A 26784-nucleotide genomic window follows, 5' to 3' on the forward strand; every position below is an offset into this window, starting at 1 on the left:
ACACCTGGAGTATTGTGTGCAGTTTTGGTCTCCAAATTTGAGGAAGGACATTCTTGCTATTGAGGGAGTGCAGCGTTGATTCACAAGGTTAATTCCCGGTATGGCGGGACTGTCATATGTTGAAAGATTGGAGCGACTGGGCATGTATACACTGGAATTTAGAAGGATGAGAGGGGATCTGATTGAAACATATAAAATTATAAAGTGATTGGACACGCTGAAGGCAGGAAGCATGTTCCCGCTGAGTGCAGAACCAGAGGCCACAGCTTAAGAATAAGGGGTAGGCCATTTAGAACGGAGTGGAAGAAAAACTTTTTCAGCCAGAGAGTGGTGGATATATGGAATGCTCTGCCCCAGAAGGCAGTGGAGGCCAAGTCTCTGGATGCTTTCAAGAAAGAGATGGATAGAGCTCTTAAAGATAGCGGAATCAAAGGTTATGGGGATAAGGCAGGAACTGGATACTGATTGTGGATGATCAGCCATGATCACAGTGAATGGTGGTGCTGGCTCGAAGGCCGAATGGCCTACTCCTGCACCTATTGTCTATTGTCTATTGACCTGGGTGGTGGGGATATCTGATGGCGGATATCTGTGCTACAACAGTGTTTCTTGTAGATGTGCTTAGTGGATAGGAGGGATATACCTATGATTTATTGGGCCAAATGCACTACCTTTTGTCGGATTTTCCATTCAAAGGCATTGGTATTTCCATACTTGGCTGTGTTATAACCAGTCAATATACTCTCCACTACACTTCTGTAGAAGTTAGTCAAATTTTCATATTTATTTTAAGATCCTCGTTTAATTCTTAGAGATTACATTTAAATTCCAAGTTAATGGTCCAAACCCCGGAGGAGTGTTGCAAGCTAAAGGATTTGAATCCTCCTGAAATTGCATTTAATGTATGGCATCTGAGTTTATAAAGTTGACGGTGAAGGTGTTTGTGTTTTGTGCAGCCATCAGCTGTGGTACTCCACCAGCCCTGGAGAATGGGGCCTACAGTGTATCGAGCTACAAGATTGGGAGCTGGACGTACTACACCTGTAATGAAGGGTAAGCACTGACTCTCCATTAGACCATATGACAACAGACGGCTGTTGAGATCAAGATATTCGGTATCTTTAAAGCTGTTCTTTTTTAGTCGGGGCATCAAAGGTTATGGAGAGAAGGCAGGAAATGGGGTCGAGAGGGATATTAAATCAGCCATGATGATGGAAGAGCAGACTTGATGGGCTGAATGGCCTAATTATGCTCCTATGTTTTATGGTCTTATGTTCTAAGTGTCTCCACCCATGTCAGCCGAGACCTGCATCAGTCTCTCCAATATCCAATGTTTAGCCAGCTTATCTCCACCCTGCAGGAGGGCTGTGGAGGGAGGTAACTGGTGAGAAACCCAGCCCCATCTATCTCTGCTGACTGGCTGACTTCCTGTAAGCAGCTACCAACCAGATGATTTTATCTCCCCCTCCCCACCTCCCTTACCGGAGATCTCTCCTCAGCTCAGAGTCACCAGCTCACTGCCTGTGGTGGTTTACAGGGATGGGGGCTGTGTCAGACCCCAGGAGTAAAACCAAGGAAAAGGCAGGTCCACCTCTCCCCCACCCCCACCGTGGATCTCTGCAGACTGTGTGTTGTCAGGGGGAGGCAGAATTTTCATTGTTTAACACTAGACATTATGAGTGACTGCTGAGTGTGAACAATGGGCTAACTGCAAGGAGTGACCATTGCTAAGAGAACTGGGAGTGACTACTGGGGGGTGAACACCAAGCGTGATCACTGGGAGTGAACACTGGGGGATGACCACCAACGGTGTAATTGTAGTTAATTCCAGGTGGATCCACTCCAAGCCATCACTCCCTGGTGGAATAATAGAGCACAGGAACAAGCCCTTCAGCCCATCATGGCTATGCTGACCCAGATGCCAATTTAAACTAATCCCACTTGCCTACACATGGTCCATGTGTCTCCATTCCCTGCCTGGCCAATCTTGGGTTATTTTCTGAGCAGCATTGGAGGCTGAGGAATGGCCTGATGGAGGTTTATAAGATTATGTGAGGCATTGATTGGGTAGATGGAGTGTTTTTGGCAGGGTAGTGTATTGATAATGGCTGGGGTCACCCGTCTTGTGAAGACACCGTCTAGAAGGAGGCAATGGCAACCATCTCTGTCGAACAATTTGTCAAGAACAATCATGGACGTGAGACCATGTTTGCCCACGTCATACGACATGGTGTATAATGATTATGAGGAAATCATGTAGTAGAGGGCATGGGTGCAGGTGAGAGCAGAGAAGTTTAAAGGAGATGTACGGGTAAGTCTTTTAGAAAGAGACTGTTATGTGAATGGAACACACTGCTAGTCGAGGAGCTGGAAGCAGATACGATAGCCATGTTTATGGAAGACAGGATCCATCACTAAAGACACCCCACCCCTCCCTACCACCCAGAACATGGCTCTTGTCACTGCTACCATCAGGGAGGAGGTTCAGGAGCCTGAAGATCCACTCTCAGTAATTCAGGGACAGTTTCTTCTCCTTCCACCATCAGATTTCTGAATGGACATTGAACACATGAACACCACCTCACTGCTTTTTTTCCACCACTTACTTATACATATTGAAAAATATACTAAATACGCTTACTGGAATTCAGTTATTTATTATTATGTATTGCAATGTACTGCTGCTACATAACAACAAATTTCACAGCATATGGCCAATGATATTAAAGTTGATCCTGATTCTGAGTGGCGTTAGAGGGAATTATTTAGACTGGGCTCGTAATCAGCACAGAAGCGATGGTCTGAATGGCCTGTTCTTGTACCGGCCTAGTTCCACACATGTCTGCAAAGCTGGCTCTACACACTGCTTTGGAGTTTAGAATTTTGCTTCTAATCTGTATTGGGAAAAATACCACCCAGTTGTAAGGAATGGGAAACCCATTGCAACTCAATTAGTTTTGGTTTGTATGGGTGACACTGTGTGTGCATCAAGATAGGTTCTTGATTAGCCAGGGCATCAGAGGGTATGGGGAGAAGGCAGGGGAGTTGGGGTGACTGGAAGAATTGGACCAGCCATGATTGAATGGCAGAGCAGACTCGATGGGCCGAATGACCTACTTCTGCTCCTTTATCTTATGGTCCAATGTTGTTCTGCTGTGCACTTGTGTAAGCTATGCTGGCTCCAGAATATGTGGCAATATTTGCTGGCCGCCCCAGCACAGCCTTACATTTTGTTTGTTGTTAATGCCAATGATAGCTTTTACTGTATGGTTCGATGTACGCGTGATAGATAAATCTGACTCCTGAATCTTGCCCAGTTCATCTGAAGCTTTTTCTTTCAGCTATATTCTGTATGGGAGAAACAGGAAACTGTGCACTAAAAATGGATGGACCAGAGGTGATATGTCTTGTCAGAGTAAGTGACGAATAGATCTTCTTCTCACTTGGTTACTATATTTTAAACCATTTCACTATGAAACAATTGTAGAGAAAATTAGATGTTGGCCTGTTAGGATAGCGGGGAGCAGAGATCCCTTCACTCAGGCGCTTGTCAGTCCGTAATGAGCAAAGGTCAAAGTAAACCTATTATCAAAGTACATAAATGTCACCAGATACAACCCTGAGTTCATTTTCTTGTGGGCATTCACAGTAAATATGAGAAACACAACGGAATCAATGAAAGACTGCACCCAACAGGATGGACAAACAACCAATGTGCAAAAAGCAACAAAGGTGGAAAAACAAAAAAGAAGGGGGAAAAAGAGAAATAATAATACTAATCATAATAAATAAGCAACAAATATCGAGAACATGAGATGACGAGTCCTCGAAAGTGAGTCCATAGGTTGTGGGAACCTCTCAGAGATGGGCGTGAGTTATCTCCTCTGGTCCAAGAGCCTGATGATTGAGGGGTAGTAACTGTTCCTGAACCTGGTGGTGAGGTCCTGAGGCTCCTGTACCTTCTTCCTGATGGCAGCAGTGAAATGAAAGCATGTCCTGGGTGGTGGGGGTCCCTGTTGTTGGATGCTGCTCTCCGAGGCAGTGTCTCGGTTAATGATGGCAAGCATGCTGTGATCCTTCTTGAACTCCCTGTCAACCTGAGTGGTCACTTTAAGGGAGCTATAGGCTTTAGCTGTATTCCACTTGAAAAAATTACTTATAATTTAAGAAATAAATATGATACATTTTTGAATATTTGGCACCCTTATTTACAAAAGTTAGGATTGTATATATAGGTGCTGCGAGGATAAAGATATTGGTCCTTTGGGGAAAGAAACAAATACATATATTAAATTGATTTTGAATCCCATGGAGCAGGTGGAGACCTTCCAATATCCAGGCAGTCTTTCATTCTTTTTTCTGTTGTTTTTTCTTTTTCCTTCCTTTCTTTTAGGTAGGGGTATGTATCGGGGGAAGGGTTAAAGGGAGGGAGGAGGGTAGATATTATTACTCCATGTAATCAAGTTTGAAAATTGAATAAAAAAGTTATAAAGAAAGGGAGCTATAGGCTTTGACGCTGACATCCCTCTGAATGTTAACACTGTTGAGGATGCTGCTATTAACTGTGTACTGTCCCTTTATGTTAACTGCAACACCACGCTGCATAACAAGAGTTAATATTGTTATAAAAATAGAGAGGCAGCTGATAGAAATGTGTCATGTCCAAGGCTCAGTCATTATCAGTGCTAAACTGAACTGACTTGGTGGCTGTCACTCCTGGACTGTTCAGAGGACTCGGAAGTTTACTGTCTAATATTCAGTGTGTTATTTGATCACTTTTTGCTGCTTGTGCTATTTGTTCACTTTTTGTGCAATAGGTGTCTGATGTTTACGTTAAATGGGTTCCATGGTCAGTGTTCCCTCTAATTGGGAATGACTAGAGTGCACAAACATATTGTGCTGTGCATTTTTTTGCCCAGTAACAACATGTGCGCAGTGAATAATTTCTTCAATAAAAATCAGTTATAACATCTGCAGACAAATGATCAGAAACTCCAGGTTGTCAGCTCCATCTGCATCTGATACTGGAAAAGGAAATGTGATTGTGTAGGATCAACATGCCATCGCGGTAGAGGGTGACAAACCCTTTGTGCGCAGTTTAAATTCCTCTGTGCCCTGTAGCAAAAGATGTCTACATCTGCGCCAAGTGCATCAAGATGCAGCTCCTAAGGGACCGCGTTACGGACATGGAGCTGCAGCTCGATGACCTTCGTCTGGTCAGGGAGAGTGAGGAGATGATAGAGAGGAGTTGCAGGCAGGTGGTCACACCAGGGCCACGGGAGGCAGACAAGTGGGTCATGGTTAGGAGGGGGAAGGGGAAAGGTCAGGTAATAGGGAGTACCCCGGTGGCTGTGCCCCTTAACAACAGGTACTCCTGTTTGAGTACTGTTGGGGGGGACAGCTTACCCGGGGGAAGCGACAGTGACCGTGCCTCCGGCACAGAGTCCGGCCCTGTAACTCAGAAGGGTAGGGCAAGGAAGAGGAGGGCAGTTGTGATAGGGGACTCGATAGTAAGGGGGTCAGATAGGTGATTCTGTGGATGCAGTCCAGAGACCCGGATGGTAGTTTGCCTCCCTGGTGCCAGGGTCCGGGATATTTCTGATCATGTCCAAGATATCCTGAAGTGGGAGGGTGAGGAGCCAGAGGTCGTGGTACATATAGGTACCAATGACATAGGTAGGAAAAGGGATGAGGTCCTGAAAGGAGAATATAGGGGGCTAGGAAGGGAGTTGAGAAAAAGGACCGCAAAGGTAGTAATCTCGGGATTACTGCCTGTGCCACGCGACAGTGAGAGTAAGAATGCGATGAGGTGGAGGATAAATGCGTGGCTGAGGGATTGGAGCAGGGGGCAGGGATTCAAGTTTTTGAATCATTGGGACCTCTTTTGGCGCAGGCGTGACCTGTACAAAAAGGACAGGTTGCACTTGAATCCGAGGGGGACCAATATCCTGGCAGGGAGATTAGCGGGGGCTACTGAGGTGACTTTAAACTAGAATGGTTGGCGGGTGGGAATCAAATTAAAGAGGGTAGGCGTGAGGAGGTTAGTTCACTACAGGGGGATGGGAACCAGTGCAGAGAGACAGAGGGGTGTAAAGTGAGGGTAGAAACAAAAAGTACTATGGAGAAAAGTAAAAGTGGCAGGCCGACAAATCCAGGGCAAGCATTAAAAAGGGCCACTTTTCAGCATAATTGTATGAGGGCTAAGAGAGTTGTAAAAGAGCGCCTGAAGGCTTTGTGTGTCAATGCAAGGAGCATTCGTAATAAGGTGGATGAATTGAAAGTGCAGATTGTTATTAATGATTATGATATAGTTGGGATCACAGAGACATGGCTCCAGGGTGACCAGGGATGGGAGCTCAACGTTCAGGGATATTCAATATTCAGGAGGGATAGACATGAAGGAAGGGGAGGTGGGGTGGCGTTGCTGGTTAAAGAAGAGATTAACGCAATAGAAAGGAAGGACATAAGCCGGGAAGATGTGGAATCGATATGGGTAGAGCTGCGTAACACTAAGGGGCAGAAGACGCTGGTGGGAGTTGTGTACAGGCCACCTAACAGTAGTAGTGAGGTCGGAGATGGTATTAAACAGGAAATTAGAAATGTGTGCAATAAAGGAACAGCAGTTATAATGGGTGACTTCAATCTACATGTAGATTGGGTGAACCAAATTGGTAAAGGTGCTGAGGAAGAGGATTTCTTGGAATGTATGCGGGATGGTTTTTTGAACCAACATGTCGAGGAACCAACTAGAGAGCAGGCTATTCTGGACTGGGTTTTGAGCAATGAGGAAGGGTTAATTAGCAATCTTGTCGTGAGAGGCCCCTTGGGTAAGAGTGACCATAATATGGTGGAATTCTTCATTAAGATGGAGAGTGACATAGTTAATTCAGAAACAAAGGTTTTGAACTTAAAGAGGGGTAACTTTGAAGGTATGAGACGTGAATTAGCTAAGATAGACTGGCAAATGACACTTAAAGGATTGACGGTGGATATGCAATGGCAAGCATTTAAAGGTTGCATGGATGAACTACAACAATTGTTCATCCCAGTTTGGCAAAAGAATAAATCAAGGAAGGTAGTGCGCCCGTGGCTGACAAGAGAAATTAGGGATAGTATCAATTCCAAAGAAGAAGCATACAAATTAGCCAGAGAAAGTGGATCACCTGAGGACTGGGAGAAATTCAGAGTTCAGCAGAGGAGGACAAAGGGCTTAATTAGGAAGGGGAAAAAAGATTATGAGAGAAAACTGGCAGGAAACATAAAAACGGACTGTAAAAGCTTTTATAGATATGTAAAAAGGAAAAGACTGGTAAAGACAAATGTAGGTCCCCTACAGACAGAAACAGGTGAATTGATTATGGGGAGCAAGGACATGGCAGACCAATTGAATAATTACTTTGGTTCTGTCTTCACAAAGGAGGACATAAATAATCTTCCAGAAATAGTAGGGGACAGAGGGTCCAGTGAGATGGAGGAACTGAGCGAAATACATGTTAGTAGGGAAGTGGTGTTAGGTAAATTGAAGGGATTGAAGGCAGATAAATCCCCAGGGCCAGATGGTCTGCATCCCAGGGTGCTTAAGGAAGTAGCCCAAGAAATAGTGGATGCATTAGTGATAATTTTTCAAAACTCGTTAGATTCTGGACTAGTTCCTGAGGATTGGAAGGTGGCTAATGTAACTCCACTTTTTAAAAAAGGAGGGAGAGAGAAACTGGAGAATTATAGACCGGTTAGCCTAACGTCGGTGGTGGGGAAACTGCTGGAGTCAGTTATCAAGGACGTGATAACAGCACATTTGGAAAGCGGTGAAATGATCGGACAAAGTCAGCATGGATTTGTGAAAGGAAAATCATGTCTGACGAATCTCATAGAATTTTTTGAGGATGTAACTAGTAGAGTGGATAGGGGAGAACCAGTGGATGTGGTATATTTGGATTTTCAGAAGGCTTTTGACAAGGTCCCACACAGGAGATTAGTGTGCAAACTTAAAGCACACGGTATTGGGGGTAAGGTATTGGTGTGGGTGGAGAGTTGGTTAGCAGACAGGAAGCAAAGAGTGGGAATAAACGGGACCTTTTCAGAATGGCAGGCGGTGACTAGTGGGGTACCGCAAGGCTCAGTGCTGGGACCCCAGTTGTTTACAATATATATTAATGACTTGGATGAGGGAATTAAATGCAGCATCTCCAAGTTTGCGGATGACACGAAGCTGGGCGGCAGTGTTAGCTGTGAGGAGGATGCTAAGAGGATGCAGGGTGACTTGGATAGGTTGGGTGAGTGGGCAAATTCATGGCAGATGCAATTTAATGTGGATAAATGTGAAGTTATCCACTTTGGTGGCAAAAATAGGAAAACAGATTATTATCTGAATGGTGGCCGATTAGGAAAAGGGGAGGTGCAACGAGACCTGGGTGTCATTATACACCAGTCATTGAAAGTGGGCATGCAGGTACAGCAGGCTGTGAAAAAGGCGAATGGTATGCTGGCATTTATAGCGAGAGGATTCGAGTACAGGAGCAGGGAGGTACTACTGCAGTTGTACAAGGCCTTGGTGAGACCACACCTGGAGTATTGTGTGCAGTTTTGGTCCCCATGATCATAATAAATGGCGGTGCAGGCTCGAACGGCCGAGTGGCCTACTCCTGCACCTATTTTCTATGTTTCTATGTGTGGGCGCGCACAGGCGCACTCTTCAGAGGGAACATTGTGCTTGGTATTTCTGTGTTTTGTGACTGCCTGCGGGAGGGTCAATCTCAGGGTTGTGTTCTGTATACACACTTTGAAACTTTGAGGTAGTGGGTGAGACATTGGACATTAAGAGAGTCCTGCCAAGTTGCATCTCTATCTGGTATGTAGCAGCTGAGCATCGGACTGGAAGTCCATACAAAGGACTGTGAGAATGGCTGAGAGGATCACAGGGGTCCCCCTACCATCTGTCGGCATTTATCAGGAGCACTGAGCATTCAGGGCCCTTAGTATTATCAAGGATCCCAGACATTCATCCAGCATCCTTTTTGACTTTCCACATCAGGGAGGAGTAATGCATAAAAACAAGAACGGTTGGGAAACAGGATGGGAAACAGTTTCTCCCCCAGGCCACTGGGCTTCTGAACTCCCTATCACATCGCATTCAAACTGTGACTGGTTAATCTGTTCCGTACCTTACAATATTTAATTTATATTTCAGTTTGTTTACTTATGCAGGATCAATCTGTAGATTTTATCCGTACTTCCATAAGTTATTGTGTGTACTTTACTGTGCTTTACACCCTGGTTCAGAGAAATGTTATCTCGTTTGACAGAATGCATGTATGTAGTTAAATGGCTGTAAACGTGACCTGACTGGACTTACTGAGCCTTTTGACATTGTCAAGGAGATATGTTGATGACCGAAACGGTTTTCCTGTGCTCCAAATCCCTTTCAGAGTATAACATCTAATCCCTGGGGCACTAACTGCATAGAGACCGATGGGAGCTCCCACCAAAGACCCAGCAATTGAAGTGTGGAGTGCAGGAGGGGTCCCTGCAGGGTAGCATCTCCCTCACATAGAAAACCTACAGCACAGTCAGAACCAGCTCACTCCTCACAGGAGCATCCACCTCATGATCACCGCAGGTATCCACTGCATCTGACTGACCACTGTCAGTGACCGCTGGGAGTGACCGGCTGGAATAAACTCTCCAAGTGACCATCATAAATCTGTTTGTTCTCAGTCAGGACGGTTACTTGTCTCACCTCCCCGGTCACTCCTGCCTGTAACCACTGGTGACGACAGTTTCACTCTCTGTTTTACAGTAATGAAGTGCGACCATCCACCGACGATCAGCAATGGCACGGTGACTGAGGGAGAGGAGTGGCTGTATGGGGCCGAGGCGAGTTATTTGTGCGACGAGGGCTATACCTTGACCGGACAAGAGACCATTTACTGCACGGACACCGGGCACTGGAGTCATCCCCCTCCAATCTGTACAGGTGATCGTCAAGGCTTTGTACAGGAAGAAAGGTTTCTGTAGAACACCTGGTCCAAGCCCACTGTCGGACTCTCTACGCTAATCCCACTTGCTGACATTCGGTCCGAATCCCTTAGACCTTCTTGATCCCGGCATTTGTCAAAATGGCAATGGACAGGAGTTGCTGAGAGTAGTGGGGAGGGATTGTAGTGGCTCCCGGAGGCTGAACAGGATGCTTTGAGGAGTGTCCTGAGTTTCTCAGGACCAAAAGTGAATGTCAAGAGTTGTCTCAGTAATTGCTGGACATGACCATCAGAAGTGACCACTGGGAGTAACTGTGGGGATTGGCCTCTGGGAATGTCTGCTGGGATTAACATCTGGGAATTGCCACCGGGAATGACTGCTGGAAGGGATAACTGAGTGTGATTGGTGGAATTGACCTTGGGGAGTGACAACTGTCAGGTACTACTGAGAATAAACTCTTCAAGTGACCATCGTAAATCTGTTTGATCTCAGTCAGGACGGTCACTTGCCTCACCTCCCCGATCACTCCTGCCTGTAACCACTGGTGACGACAGTTCCACTCTCTGTTTTACAGTAAGAAAGTGTGACCATCCACCGACGATCAGCCATGGCACGGTGACTGAGGGAGAGGAGTGGCTGTACGGATACATGGCGAATTATTCCTGTGACGAGGGCCATAGCTTGACTGGTCAAGAGACCATTCGCTGCACGGGTACTGGTGCCTGGAGTCACCCCCCTCCAAACTGTACAGGTGATGTAGCCCAGGTGTTGAATGCTGGCAGCTGATCACTGGCTGCGTGGGATGCTGTCGATGAAAGCATCGGTGTGGGCAGTCCACACTGGGTGGGTGGGTGGTGTTCTGGAGTTTACCTGCACAATTGTCCTGGGATAGTGCTCATTTCATTTTTCACAGGGTTCCTGCCAGCCGGTCTTCAAATTTCCCCAAGAACATCTCTTCCAATAAAAAAAAGTAATGAAGCCAGCAGCTCAGAGAATGCAGATTTCCAATGTGAATTCTCTATATCCTTGTGGTCTGCCACTCAGAATGAGGCCTATAGTGGGGAGTCCAGGACCAGAGGGCACAGCCTCTGAATGTAAGGATGGCCCTTTGAATGGAATTCAAAGTCCCTGTCTGTGGAATTCATTGCCCAAGAGGTTGTGGAGGTCAAGTCATGTTTGAAGTGCAGGTTGAAATGTTCTTGATTAGTAAAGGTGTCAAAGGTTATGGGGAGAATGGGGTTGAGAGGGACAATAAATCAACTATGATGAAATGGCAGAGCAGATTTGAATGGGCAAATGACCCTATGTCTTATTACAAAGAACAGAAAGTCTGAAGATGCTGAAATTCCAAGCAACACACACAAGATGCTGGAGGAACTCAGCAGGCCAGGCAGAACTATGGAAACGAGTATAGTCGATGTTTTGGCCAAGACCCTTCCTCTGGACTGGAGAATAAAAGACCTTTTCTCCCCAGTTGTGAGGAAGAGTGTCAGCCCAAAATGTCGACTGTACTCATTTCCATAGGTGCTGCCTGGCCTGCTGAGTTCCTCCAGCATTTTGTTTTCTTATGTTTTATGGTCTCTTTCTCCCGGCACTCACACCACCTCCCGTTGGCCATCGGCTCCCAGGCTCCAGGCAGAACCAGGGAATCCTCTGATCCAGTCTCACACTCATGGGTGGAACAGGTGTCTATGCAGAAGAAGAGAAGTCAGTGAGTGGGGTCTGTTCCTTCTCCACGGAGACAGCAGCTCTTCATTGGAGTTGCAGAGAGTTGGAGGGGAACAGACCAAAGCCTGAGAGACTGGCTTCTTCGTTACTAATGTTCACACATTCACAATCAGAATCAGGGTTAATATCACTGGCATATGTCATGAAATTTGTTGTTATTCAATAGCAGTACGTTGCAATACATCATAATAAAATATATGAATTACATTAAGAAATATATATGCATAATATGTGTATGCGTAGAGACTGTATATATAAAGTGAGTAGTGCAGAAGGAAAGGGAAGAAGAGTAGTGAAGTAGTGTTGATGGGTTCAGTGACCATTCAGGAATCTGATTATGGAGGGGAAGAAGCTGTTCCTGAATCATTGCAGGCAACACACACAAAATGCTGGAGGAACTCAGCAGTTCAGGCAGCATCTATGGAAAGGAACAAACAGTTGACGTTTCAGGCCGAGACTCTTCTTCAGACCTGAGAAAAAAAGGATGAGAAGTCAGAGTAAGAGGTGGGGGTGGGAGGTCGGGAGAGAAATGAACAAGAAGTACAAGGTGGTAGGTGATTGGTGAAACCGGGAGAGGGGGAGGGGTGAAGTACAGAGCTGGGAAGTTGATTGGTGAAAGAGATGAAGGACTGGCGGAGGGGGAACCTGATAGGAGAGAGTAGAAGACAATGGAAGAAAGGGAAGGAGGAGGAGACCCAGAGGGAGGTGATGGGCAGGTAAGGATAGAAGAGAGAGGGAAAGAGAAATGGTGAATGGTGAAGGGGGTGGAGCAATTACCAGAAGTTTGAAGCCAGAGTGGAGAAAAGAAGAAAAGGGGAGGGGGTTAGGAAATTTTTATACTGGAAGAAGAAATTGATTTTCATGTCATTAGTTTGGAAGCTACCCAGATGGAATCTAAAGTATTGCTCCTCCAGCCTGAGTGTGGCCTCATTGTGGTGGTAGAGGTGGCCATGGACTGACATGTTAGAATGGGAACCAGAAGTAGAATTGAAATGGGTGGCCACTAGGAGATCCCGCTTTTTCTGGTGGATGGAGTGTAGGTGTTCAGCGAAGCAGTCTTCCAATCTACGTCGGGTCTCACTGATATACAGGAGGCCACACCAGAAGCACTGGATACCGTAGGTGACCCCAACAGACTCACAGGTGATGTGTTGCCTCACCTGGAAGGAGTGTTTGAGGCCCTGAATGGTAGTGAGGGAGGAGGTGTAGGAGCAGGTGTGGCACTTGTTCTGCTTGCAAGGGTAAGTGCCAGAAGGGAGATCAGTGGGTGACATGAATGCATGAGGGAGTCATGTAGGGAGCAATCCCTGTGGAAAGTGGAAAGTCGGGAGGGCTGGGCGGTGGGGGAGGGAAAGATGTGCTTGGTGGTGGGATCCTGTCAGAGATGGCAGCAGTTATGGAGAATTATGTGCAGGGCATGAAGGCTAATGGGGTGGTAGGTGAGAACAAGAGTAACCCTATCCCTGGTATTGCAAGGGGAGGATAGGGTTAAGGCTGACATGTGTGAAATGGAAGAAATGTGAGAAGTGGAATTCGGAAGTTTGAAGTGGATGGAACATTCGACGGGCTACTAGTAACTAGATATCTATGTACTTGTACCTGTAAATTAGTTGCTCTTCATCCGGTCTTGGCAGTGTATCAAAGATTATTTTTGTTTGTACATGGAATTGTTCAGCGAAATGCGTTGTTTGAGTCAACGAACAACATCGTCCGAGAATTGTGCTGGAGGCAGCACACAATTGTCGCCATGTTTTCAGCGCCCACAACTCGCCAACGCTGACCCGTATGTTGTTGGAGTTTGGGAGGAAACCAGAGCACTGGGGGAAATGCACGCTGTTGAGGGGCGAATGTACAAACTTCTTATAGACAGCGGCAGAATTGAACCCCATTCACCGGCGCTGGAAAGCACTATGCTAACTGCTATGCTACCGTGCTGCCAGGGCGTGCTGTGTTTTTTAGCCCAGTGACAACAACATGTGCGCAGTGAATAATTTCTTCAATAAAAACCAGTTCTAAAATCTGCAGACAATTCATCAGAAACTCCACGCTGTCAGCTCCATCTGCATCTGATACTGGAAAAGGAAATGTGATTGTGTAGGATCAACATGCCATCGCGGTAGAGGGTGACAAACCCTTTGTGCGCAGTTTAAATTCCTTTGTGCCCTGTAGCAGAAGGTGTGTGGGTGCGCACAGGCGCACTCTTCAGAGGGAACATTGTGCTTGGTATTTCTGTGTTTTGTGACTGCCTGCGGGAGGGTCAATCTCAGGGTTGTGTTCTGTATACACACTTTGAAGCTTTGAAGTAGTGGGTGAGACATTGAACATTAAGAGAGTGCTGCCAAATTGCATCTCTATCTGGTATGTAGCAGCTGAGCATCGGACTGGAAGTCCATACAAAGGACTGTGAGAATGGCTGAGAGGATCACAGGGGTCTCCCTACCATCTGTCGGCATTTATCAGGTGCGCTGAGCATGCAGGGCCCTTAGTATTATCAAGGATCCCAGACATCCATCCAGCATCCCTTTTTGACTTTCCACATCAGGGAGGAGTAATGCATAAAAACAAGAACGGTTGGGAAACAGGATGGGAAACAGTTTCTCCCCCAGGCCACTGGGCTTCTGAACTCCCTATCACATCGCATTCAAACTGTGACTGGTTAATCTGTTCAATACCTTACAATATTTAATTTATATTTTAGTTTGTTTACTTATGCAGGATTCATCTGTAGATTTTATCCGTACTTTCATAAGTTATTGTGTGTACTGTACTGTGCTTTACAACCTGGTTCGGAGAAATGTTGTCTCGTTTGACAGAATACATGTATGTAGTTAAATGGCAATAAACATGACCTGACTGGACTTACTGAGCCTTTTGACATTGTCAAGGAGATACGTTGATGACCGAAACAGTTTTCCTGTGCTCCAAGTCCCTTTCAGAGTTTAACATCTAATCCCTGGGGCACTAACTGCATAGAGACCAATGGGAGCTCCCACCAAAGACCCAGCAAATGAAGTGTGGAGTGCAGGAGGGGTCCCTGCAGGGTAGCATCTCCCTCACATAGAAAACCTACAGCACAGTCAGAACCAGCTCACTCCTCACAGGAGCATCCACCTCATGATCACCACTGGTATCCACTGTATCTGACTGACCACTGTCTGTGACCGCTGGGAGTGACCGGCTGGAATAAACTCTCCAAGTGACCATCATAAATCTGTTTGTTCTCAGTCAGGACGGTTACTTGTCTCACCTCCCCGGTCACTCCTGCCTGTAACCACTGGTGACGACAGTTTCACTCTCTGTTTTACAGTAATGAAGTGCGACCATCCACCGACGATCAGCAATGGCACGGTGACTGAGGGAGAGGAGTGGCTGTATGGGGCCGAGGCGAGTTATTTGTGCGACGAGGGCTATACCTTGACCGGACAAGAGACCATTTACTGCACGGACACCGGGCACTGGAGTCATCCCCCTCCAATCTGTACAGGTGATCGTCAAGGCTTTGTACAGGAAGAAAGGTTTCTGTAGAACACCTGGTCCAAGCCCACTGTCGGACTCTCTACGCTAATCCCACTTGCTGACGTTCGGTCCGAATCCCTTAGACCTTCTTGATCCCGGCATTTGTCAAAATGGCAATGGACAGGAGTTGCTGAGAGTTGTGGGGAGGGATTGTAGTGGCTCCCGGAGGCTGAACAGGATGCTTTGAGGAGTGTCCTGAGTTTCTCAGGACCAAAAGTGAATGTCAAGAGTTGTCTCAGTAATTGCTGGACATGACCATCAGAAGTGACCACTGGGAGTAACTGTGGGGATTGGCCTCTGGGAATGTCTGCTGGGATTAACATCTGGGAATTGCCACCGGGAATGACTGCTGGAAGGGATAACTGAGTGTGATTGGTGGAATTGACCTTGGGGAGTGACAACTGTCAGGTACTACTGAGAATAAACTCTTCAAGTGACCATCGTAAATCTGTTTGATCTCAGTCAGGACGGTCACTTGCCTCACCTCCCCGATCACTCCTGCCTGTAACCACTGGTGACGACAGTTCCACTCTCTGTTTTACAGTAAGAAAGTGTGACCATCCACCGACGATCAGCCATGGCACGGTGACTGAGGGAGAGGAGTGGCTGTACGGATACATGGCGAATTATTCCTGTGACGAGGGCCATAGCTTGACTGGTCAAGAGACCATTCGCTGCACGGGTACTGGTGCCTGGAGTCACCCCCCTCCAAACTGTACAGGTGATGTAGCCCAGGTGTTGAATGCTGGCAGCTGATCACTGGCTGCGTGGGATGCTGTCGATGAAAGCATCGGTGTGGGCAGTCCACACTGGGTGGGTGGGTGGTGTTCTGGAGTTTACCTGCACAATTGTCCTGGGATAGTGCTCATTTCATTTTTCACAGGGTTCCTGCCAGCCGGTCTTCAAATTTCCCCAAGAACATCTCTTCCAATAAAAAAAAGTAATGAAGCCAGCAGCTCAGAGAATGCAGATTTCCAATGTGAATTCTCTATATCCTTGTGGTCTGCCACTCAGAATGAGACCTATAGTGGGGAGTCCAGGACCAGAGGGCACAGCCTCTGAATGTAAGGATGGCCCTTTGAATGGAATTCAAAGTCCCTGTCTGTGGAATTCATTGCCCAAGAGGTTGTGGAGGTCAAGTCATGTTTGAAGTGCAGGTTGAAATGTTCTTGATTAGTAAAGGTGTCAAAGGTTATGGGGAGAATGGGGTTGAGAGGGACAATAAATCAACTATGATGAAATGGCAGAGCAGATTTGAATGGGCAAATGACCCTATGTCTTATTACAAAGAACAGAAAGTCTGAAGATGCTGAAATTCCAAGCAACACACACAAGATGCTGGAGGAACTCAGCAGGCCAGGCAGAACTATGGAAACGAGTATAGTCGATGTTTTGGCCAAGACCCTTCCTCTGGACTGGAGAATAAAAGACCTTTTCTCCCCAGTTGTGAGGAAGAGTGTCAGCCCAAAATGTCGACTGTACTCATTTCCATAGGTGCTGCCTGGCCTGCTGAGTTCCTCCAGCATTTTGTTTTCTTATGTTTTATGGTCTCTTTCTCCCGGCACTCACACCACCTCCCGTTGGCCATCGGCTCCCAGGCTCCAGGCAGAACCAGGGAATCCTCTGATCCAGTCTCACACTCATGGGTGGAACAGGTGTCTATGCAGAAGAAGAGAAGTCAGTGAGTGGGGTCTGTTCCTTCTCCACGGAGACAGCAGCTCTTCATTGGAGTTGCAGAGAGTTGGAGGGGAACAGACCAAAGCCTGAGAGACTGGCTTCTTCGTTACTAATGTTCACACATTCACAATCAGAATCAGGGTTAATATCACTGGCATATGTCATGAAATTTGTTGTTATTCAATAGCAGTACGTTGCAATACATCATAATAAAATATATGAATTACATTAAGAAATATATATGCATAATATGTGTATGCGTAGAGACTGTATATATAAAGTGAGTAGTGCAGAAGGAAAGGGAAGAAGAGTAGTGAAGTAGTGTTGATGGGTTCAGTGACCATTCAGGAATCTGATTATGGAGGGGAAGAAGCTGTTCCTGAATCATTGCAGGCAACACACACAAAATGCTGGAGGAACTCAGCAGTTCAGGCAGCATCTATGGAAAGGAACAAACAGTTGACGTTTCAGGCCGAGACTCTTCTTCAGACCTGAGAAAAAAAGGATGAGAAGTCAGAGTAAGAGGTGGGGGTGGGAGGTCGGGAGAGAAATGAACAAGAAGTACAAGGTGGTAGGTGATTGGTGAAACCGGGAGAGGGGGAGGGGTGAAGTACAGAGCTGGGAAGTTGATTGGTGAAAGAGATGAAGGACTGGCGGAGGGGGAACCTGATAGGAGAGAGTAGAAGACAATGGAAGAAAGGGAAGGAGGAGGAGACCCAGAGGGAGGTGATGGGCAGGTAAGGATAGAAGAGAGAGGGAAAGAGAAATGGTGAATGGTGAAGGGGGTGGAGCAATTACCAGAAGTTTGAAGCCAGAGTGGAGAAAAGAAGAAAAGGGGAGGGGGTTAGGAAATTTTTATACTGGAAGAAGAAATTGATTTTCATGTCATTAGTTTGGAAGCTACCCAGATGGAATCTAAAGTATTGCTCCTCCAGCCTGAGTGTGGCCTCATTGTGGTGGTAGAGGTGGCCATGGACTGACATGTTAGAATGGGAACCAGAAGTAGAATTGAAATGGGTGGCCACTAGGAGATCCCGCTTTTTCTGGTGGATGGAGTGTAGGTGTTCAGCGAAGCAGTCTTCCAATCTACGTCGGGTCTCACTGATATACAGGAGGCCACACCAGAAGCACTGGATACCGTAGGTGACCCCAACAGACTCACAGGTGATGTGTTGCCTCACCTGGAAGGAGTGTTTGAGGCCCTGAATGGTAGTGAGGGAGGAGGTGTAGGAGCAGGTGTGGCACTTGTTCTGCTTGCAAGGGTAAGTGCCAGAAGGGAGATCAGTGGGTGACATGAATGCATGAGGGAGTCATGTAGGGAGCAATCCCTGTGGAAAGTGGAAAGTCGGGAGGGCTGGGCGGTGGGGGAGGGAAAGATGTGCTTGGTGGTGGGATCCTGTCAGAGATGGCAGCAGTTATGGAGAATTATGTGCAGGGCATGAAGGCTAATGGGGTGGTAGGTGAGAACAAGAGTAACCCTATCCCTGGTATTGCAAGGGGAGGATAGGGTTAAGGCTGACATGTGTGAAATGGAAGAAATGTGAGAAGTGGAATTCGGAAGTTTGAAGTGGATGGAACATTCGACGGGCTACTAGTAACTAGATATCTATGTACTTGTACCTGTAAATTAGTTGCTCTTCATCCGGTCTTGGCAGTGTATCAAAGATTATTTTTGTTTGTACATGGAATTGTTCAGCGAAATGCGTTGTTTGAGTCAACGAACAACATCGTCCGAGAATTGTGCTGGAGGCAGCACACAATTGTCGCCATGTTTTCAGCGCCCACAACTCGCCAACGCTGACCCGTATGTTGTTGGAGTTTGGGAGGAAACCAGAGCACTGGGGGAAATGCACGCTGTTGAGGGGCGAATGTACAAACTTCTTATAGACAGCGGCAGAATTGAACCCCATTCACCGGCGCTGGAAAGCACTATGCTAACTGCTATGCTACCGTGCTGCCAGGGCGTGCTGTGTTTTTTAGCCCAGTGACAACAACATGTGCGCAGTGAATAATTTCTTCAATAAAAACCAGTTCTAAAATCTGCAGACAATTCATCAGAAACTCCACGCTGTCAGCTCCATCTGCATCTGATACTGGAAAAGGAAATGTGATTGTGTAGGATCAACATGCCATCGCGGTAGAGGGTGACAAACCCTTTGTGCGCAGTTTAAATTCCTTTGTGCCCTGTAGCAGAAGGTGTGTGGGTGCGCACAGGCGCACTCTTCAGAGGGAACATTGTGCTTGGTATTTCTGTGTTTTGTGACTGCCTGCGGGAGGGTCAATCTCAGGGTTGTGTTCTGTATACACACTTTGAAGCTTTGAAGTAGTGGGTGAGACATTGAACATTAAGAGAGTGCTGCCAAATTGCATCTCTATCTGGTATGTAGCAGCTGAGCATCGGACTGGAAGTCCATACAAAGGACTGTGAGAATGGCTGAGAGGATCACAGGGGTCTCCCTACCATCTGTCGGCATTTATCAGGTGCGCTGAGCATGCAGGGCCCTTAGTATTATCAAGGATCCCAGACATCCATCCAGCATCCCTTTTTGACTTTCCACATCAGGGAGGAGTAATGCATAAAAACAAGAACGGTTGGGAAACAGGATGGGAAACAGTTTCTCCCCCAGGCCACTGGGCTTCTGAACTCCCTATCACATCGCATTCAAACTGTGACTGGTTAATCTGTTCAATACCTTACAATATTTAATTTATATTTTAGTTTGTTTACTTATGCAGGATTCATCTGTAGATTTTATCCGTACTTTCATAAGTTATTGTGTGTACTGTACTGTGCTTTACAACCTGGTTCGGAGAAATGTTGTCTCGTTTGACAGAATACATGTATGTAGTTAAATGGCAATAAACATGACCTGACTGGACTTACTGAGCCTTTTGACATTGTCAAGGAGATACGTTGATGACCGAAACAGTTTTCCTGTGCTCCAAGTCCCTTTCAGAGTTTAACATCTAATCCCTGGGGCACTAACTGCATAGAGACCAATGGGAGCTCCCACCAAAGACCCAGCAAATGAAGTGTGGAGTGCAGGAGGGGTCCCTGCAGGGTAGCATCTCCCTCACATAGAAAACCTACAGCACAGTCAGAACCAGCTCACTCCTCACAGGAGCATCCACCTCATGATCACCGCTGGTATCCACTGTATCTGACTGACCACTGTCTGTGACCGCTGGGAGTGACCGGCTGGAATAAACTCTCCAAGTGACCATCATAAATCTGTTTGTTCTCAGTCAGGACGGTTACTTGTCTCACCTCCCCGGTCACTCCTGCCTGTAACCACTGGTGACGACAGTTTCACTCTCTGTTTTACAGTAATGAAGTGCGACCATCCACCGACGATCAGCAATGGCACGGTGACTGAGGGAGAGGAGTGGCTGTATGGGGCCGAGGCGAGTTATTTGTGCGACGAGGGCTATACCTTGACCGGACAAGAGACCATTTACTGCACGGACACCGGGCACTGGAGTCATCCCCCTCCAATCTGTACAGGTGATCGTCAAGGCTTTGTACAGGAAGAAAGGTTTCTGTAGAACACCTGGTCCAAGCCCACTGTCGGACTCTCTACGCTAATCCCACTTGCTGACGTTCGGTCCGAATCCCTTAGACCTTCTTGATCCCGGCATTTGTCAAAATGGCAATGGACAGGAGTTGCTGAGAGTTGTGGGGAGGGATTGTAGTGGCTCCCGGAGGCTGAACAGGATGCTTTGAGGAGTGTCCTGAGTTTCTCAGGACCAAAAGTGAATGTCAAGAGTTGTCTCAGTAATTGCTGGACATGACCATCAGAAGTGACCACTGGGAGTAACTGTGGGGATTGGCCTCTGGGAATGTCTGCTGGGATTAACATCTGGGAATTGCCACCGGGAATGACTGCTGGAAGGGATAACTGAGTGTGATTGGTGGAATTGACCTTGGGGAGTGACAACTGTCAGGTACTACTGAGAATAAACTCTTCAAGTGACCATCGTAAATCTGTTTGATCTCAGTCAGGACGGTCACTTGCCTCACCTCCCCGATCACTCCTGCCTGTAACCACTGGTGACGACAGTTCCACTCTCTGTTTTACAGTAAGAAAGTGTGACCATCCACCGACGATCAGCCATGGCACGGTGACTGAGGGAGAGGAGTGGCTGTACGGATACATGGCGAATTATTCCTGTGACGAGGGCCATAGCTTGACTGGTCAAGAGACCATTCGCTGCACGGGTACTGGTGCCTGGAGTCACCCCCCTCCAAACTGTACAGGTGATGTAGCCCAGGTGTTGAATGCTGGCAGCTGATCACTGGCTGCGTGGGATGCTGTCGATGAAAGCATCGGTGTGGGCAGTCCACACTGGGTGGGTGGGTGGTGTTCTGGAGTTTACCTGCACAATTGTCCTGGGATAGTGCTCATTTCATTTTTCACAGGGTTCCTGCCAGCCGGTCTTCAAATTTCCCCAAGAACATCTCTTCCAATAAAAAAAAGTAATGAAGCCAGCAGCTCAGAGAATGCAGATTTCCAATGTGAATTCTCTATATCCTTGTGGTCTGCCACTCAGAATGAGGCCTATAGTGGGGAGTCCAGGACCAGAGGGCACAGCCTCTGAATGTAAGGATGGCCCTTTGAATGGAATTCAAAGTCCCTGTCTGTGGAATTCATTGCCCAAGAGGTTGTGGAGGTCAAGTCATGTTTGAAGTGCAGGTTGAAATGTTCTTGATTAGTAAAGGTGTCAAAGGTTATGGGGAGAATGGGGTTGAGAGGGACAATAAATCAACTATGATGAAATGGCAGAGCAGATTTGAATGGGCAAATGACCCTATGTCTTATTACAAAGAACAGAAAGTCTGAAGATGCTGAAATTCCAAGCAACACACACAAGATGCTGGAGGAACTCAGCAGGCCAGGCAGAACTATGGAAACGAGTATAGTCGATGTTTTGGCCAAGACCCTTCCTCTGGACTGGAGAATAAAAGACCTTTTCTCCCCAGTTGTGAGGAAGAGTGTCAGCCCAAAATGTCGACTGTACTCATTTCCATAGGTGCTGCCTGGCCTGCTGAGTTCCTCCAGCATTTTGTTTTCTTATGTTTTATGGTCTCTTTCTCCCGGCACTCACACCACCTCCCGTTGGCCATCGGCTCCCAGGCTCCAGGCAGAACCAGGGAATCCTCTGATCCAGTCTCACACTCATGGGTGGAACAGGTGTCTATGCAGAAGAAGAGAAGTCAGTGAGTGGGGTCTGTTCCTTCTCCACGGAGACAGCAGCTCTTCATTGGAGTTGCAGAGAGTTGGAGGGGAACAGACCAAAGCCTGAGAGACTGGCTTCTTCGTTACTAATGTTCACACATTCACAATCAGAATCAGGGTTAATATCACTGGCATATGTCATGAAATTTGTTGTTATTCAATAGCAGTACGTTGCAATACATCATAATAAAATATATGAATTACATTAAGAAATATATATGCATAATATGTGTATGCGTAGAGACTGTATATATAAAGTGAGTAGTGCAGAAGGAAAGGGAAGAAGAGTAGTGAAGTAGTGTTGATGGGTTCAGTGACCATTCAGGAATCTGATTATGGAGGGGAAGAAGCTGTTCCTGAATCATTGCAGGCAACACACACAAAATGCTGGAGGAACTCAGCAGTTCAGGCAGCATCTATGGAAAGGAACAAACAGTTGACGTTTCAGGCCGAGACTCTTCTTCAGACCTGAGAAAAAAAGGATGAGAAGTCAGAGTAAGAGGTGGGGGTGGGAGGTCGGGAGAGAAATGAACAAGAAGTACAAGGTGGTAGGTGATTGGTGAAACCGGGAGAGGGGGAGGGGTGAAGTACAGAGCTGGGAAGTTGATTGGTGAAAGAGATGAAGGACTGGCGGAGGGGGAACCTGATAGGAGAGAGTAGAAGACAATGGAAGAAAGGGAAGGAGGAGGAGACCCAGAGGGAGGTGATGGGCAGGTAAGGATAGAAGAGAGAGGGAAAGAGAAATGGTGAATGGTGAAGGGGGTGGAGCAATTACCAGAAGTTTGAAGCCAGAGTGGAGAAAAGAAGAAAAGGGGAGGGGGTTAGGAAATTTTTATACTGGAAGAAGAAATTGATTTTCATGTCATTAGTTTGGAAGCTACCCAGATGGAATCTAAAGTATTGCTCCTCCAGCCTGAGTGTGGCCTCATTGTGGTGGTAGAGGTGGCCATGGACTGACATGTTAGAATGGGAACCAGAAGTAGAATTGAAATGGGTGGCCACAAGGAGATCCCGCTTTTTCTGGTGGATGGAGTGTAGGTGTTCAGCGAAGCAGTCTTCCAATCTACGTCGGGTCTCACTGATATACAGGAGGCCACACCAGAAGCACTGGATACCGTAGGTGACCCCAACAGACTCACAGGTGATGTGTTGCCTCACCTGGAAGGAGTGTTTGAGGCCCTGAATGGTAGTGAGGGAGGAGGTGTAGGAGCAGGTGTGGCACTTGTTCTGCTTGCAAGGGTAAGTGCCAGAAGGGAGATCAGTGGGTGACATGAATGCATGAGGGAGTCATGTAGGGAGCAATCCCTGTGGAAAGGTGAAAGTCGGGAGGGCTGGGGGGTGGGGGAGGGAAAGAGGTGCTTGGTGGTGGGATCCTGTCAGAGATGGCAGCAGTTATGGAGAATTATGTGCAGGGCATGAAGGCTAATGGGGTGGTAGGTGAGAACAAGAGTAACCCTATCCCTGGTATTGCAAGGGGAGGATAGGGTTAAGGCTGACATGTGTGAAATGGAAGAAATGTGAGAAGTGGAATTCGGAAGTTTGAAGTGGATGGAACATTCGACGGGCTACTAGTAACTAGATATCTATGTACTTGTACCTGTAAATTAGTTGCTCTTCATCCGGTCTTGGCAGTGTATCAAAGATTATTTTTGTTTGTACATGGAATTGTTCAGCGAAATGCGTTGTTTGAGTCAACGAACAACATCGTCCGAGAATTGTGCTGGAGGCAGCACACAATTGTCGCCATGTTTTCAGCGCCCACAACTCGCCAACGCTGACCCGTATGTTGTTGGAGTTTGGGAGGAAACCAGAGCACTGGGGGAAATGCACGCTGTTGAGGGGCGAATGTACAAACTTCTTATAGACAGCGGCAGAATTGAACCCCATTCACCGGCGCTGGAAAGCACTATGCTAACTGCTATGCTACCGTGCTGCCAGGGCGTGCTGTGTTTTTTAGCCCAGTGACAACAACATGTGCGCAGTGAATAATTTCTTCAATAAAAACCAGTTCTAAAATCTGCAGACAATTCATCAGAAACTCCACGCTGTCAGCTCCATCTGCATCTGATACTGGAAAAGGAAATGTGATTGTGTAGGATCAACATGCCATCGCGGTAGAGGGTGACAAACCCTTTGTGCGCAGTTTAAATTCCTTTGTGCCCTGTAGCAGAAGGTGTGTGGGTGCGCACAGGCGCACTCTTCAGAGGGAACATTGTGCTTGGTATTTCTGTGTTTTGTGACTGCCTGCGGGAGGGTCAATCTCAGGGTTGTGTTCTGTATACACACTTTGAAGCTTTGAAGTAGTGGGTGAGACATTGAACATTAAGAGAGTGCTGCCAAATTGCATCTCTATCTGGTATGTAGCAGCTGAGCATCGGACTGGAAGTCCATACAAAGGACTGTGAGAATGGCTGAGAGGATCACAGGGGTCTCCCTACCATCTGTCGGCATTTATCAGGTGCGCTGAGCATGCAGGGCCCTTAGTATTATCAAGGATCCCAGACATCCATCCAGCATCCCTTTTTGACTTTCCACATCAGGGAGGAGTAATGCATAAAAACAAGAACGGTTGGGAAACAGGATGGGAAACAGTTTCTTCCCCAGGCCACTGGGCTTCTGAACTCCCTATCACATCGCATTCAAACTGTGACTGGTTAATCTGTTCAATACCTTACAATATTTAATTTATATTTTAGTTTGTTTACTTATGCAGGATTCATCTGTAGATTTTATCCGTACTTTCATAAGTTATTGTGTGTACTGTACTGTGCTTTACAACCTGGTTCGGAGAAATGTTGTCTCGTTTGACAGAATACATGTATGTAGTTAAATGGCAATAAACATGACCTGACTGGACTTACTGAGCCTTTTGACATTGTCAAGGAGATACGTTGATGACCGAAACAGTTTTCCTGTGCTCCAAGTCCCTTTCAGAGTTTAACATCTAATCCCTGGGGCACTAACTGCATAGAGACCAATGGGAGCTCCCACCAAAGACCCAGCAAATGAAGTGTGGAGTGCAGGAGGGGTCCCTGCAGGGTAGCATCTCCCTCACATAGAAAACCTACAGCACAGTCAGAACCAGCTCACTCCTCACAGGAGCATCCACCTCATGATCACCGCTGGTATCCACTGTATCTGACTGACCACTGTCTGTGACCGCTGGGAGTGACCGGCTGGAATAAACTCTCCAAGTGACCATCATAAATCTGTTTGTTCTCAGTCAGGACGGTTACTTGACTCACCTCCCCGGTCACTCCTGCCTGTAACCACTGGTGACGACAGTTTCACTCTCTGTTTTACAGTAATGAAGTGCGACCATCCACCGACGATCAGCAATGGCACGGTGACTGAGGGAGAGGAGTGGCTGTATGGGGCCGAGGCGAGTTATTTGTGCGACGAGGGCTATACCTTGACCGGACAAGAGACCATTTACTGCACGGACACCGGGCACTGGAGTCATCCCCCTCCAATCTGTACAGGTGATCGTCAAGGCTTTGTACAGGAAGAAAGGTTTCTGTAGAACACCTGGTCCAAGCCCACTGTCGGACTCTCTACGCTAATCCCACTTGCTGACGTTCGGTCCGAATCCCTTAGACCTTCTTGATCCCGGCATTTGTCAAAATGGCAATGGACAGGAGTTGCTGAGAGTTGTGGGGAGGGATTGTAGTGGCTCCCGGAGGCTGAACAGGATGCTTTGAGGAGTGTCCTGAGTTTCTCAGGACCAAAAGTGAATGTCAAGAGTTGTCTCAGTAATTGCTGGACATGACCATCAGAAGTGACCACTGGGAGTAACTGTGGGGATTGGCCTCTGGGAATGTCTGCTGGGATTAACATCTGGGAATTGCCACCGGGAATGACTGCTGGAAGGGATAACTGAGTGTGATTGGTGGAATTGACCTTGGGGAGTGACAACTGTCAGGTACTACTGAGAATAAACTCTTCAAGTGACCATTGTAAATCTGTTTGATCTCAGTCAGGACGGTCACTTGCCTCACCTCCCCGATCACTCCTGCCTGTAACCACTGGTGACGACAGTTCCACTCTCTGTTTTACAGTAAGAAAGTGTGACCATCCACCGACGATCAGCCATGGCACGGTGACTGAGGGAGAGGAGTGGCTGTACGGATACATGGCGAATTATTCCTGTGACGAGGGCCATAGCTTGACTGGTCAAGAGACCATTCGCTGCACGGGTACTGGTGCCTGGAGTCACCCCCCTCCAAACTGTACAGGTGATGTAGCCCAGGTGTTGAATGCTGGCAGCTGATCACTGGCTGCGTGGGATGCTGTCGATGAAAGCATCGGTGTGGGCAGTCCACACTGGGTGGGTGGGTGGTGTTCTGGAGTTTACCTGCACAATTGTCCTGGGATAGTGCTCATTTCATTTTTCACAGGGTTCCTGCCAGCCGGTCTTCAAATTTCCCCAAGAACATCTCTTCCAATAAAAAAAAGTAATGAAGCCAGCAGCTCAGAGAATGCAGATTTCCAATGTGAATTCTCTATATCCTTGTGGTCTGCCACTCAGAATGAGACCTATAGTGGGGAGTCCAGGACCAGAGGGCACAGCCTCTGAATGTAAGGATGGCCCTTTGAATGGAATTCAAAGTCCCTGTCTGTGGAATTCATTGCCCAAGAGGTTGTGGAGGTC

General features: G+C 47.1%; 1 protein-coding gene across 1 annotated transcript; it reads left to right on the plus strand.

Annotated features, from left to right (window-relative positions):
* Positions 1-956: 956 nt before the first annotated feature.
* On the plus strand, positions 957-26418 carry LOC140193173 (sushi, von Willebrand factor type A, EGF and pentraxin domain-containing protein 1-like; the record flags this gene model as incomplete). Its single annotated transcript, XM_072250568.1, has 10 exons — positions 957-1053; positions 3342-3415; positions 9797-9973; positions 10550-10726; positions 15011-15187; positions 15764-15940; positions 20225-20401; positions 20978-21154; positions 25439-25615; positions 26192-26418. Coding segments are annotated over 10 exons (1622 nt in total), but the record flags the coding sequence as incomplete, so codon positions are not given.
* Positions 26419-26784: the final 366 nt, after the last annotated feature.

This window comes from Mobula birostris, unplaced genomic scaffold (assembly GCF_030028105.1).
Source record: "Mobula birostris isolate sMobBir1 unplaced genomic scaffold, sMobBir1.hap1 scaffold_4136, whole genome shotgun sequence".
NCBI lineage: Eukaryota > Metazoa > Chordata > Chondrichthyes > Myliobatiformes > Myliobatidae > Mobula > Mobula birostris.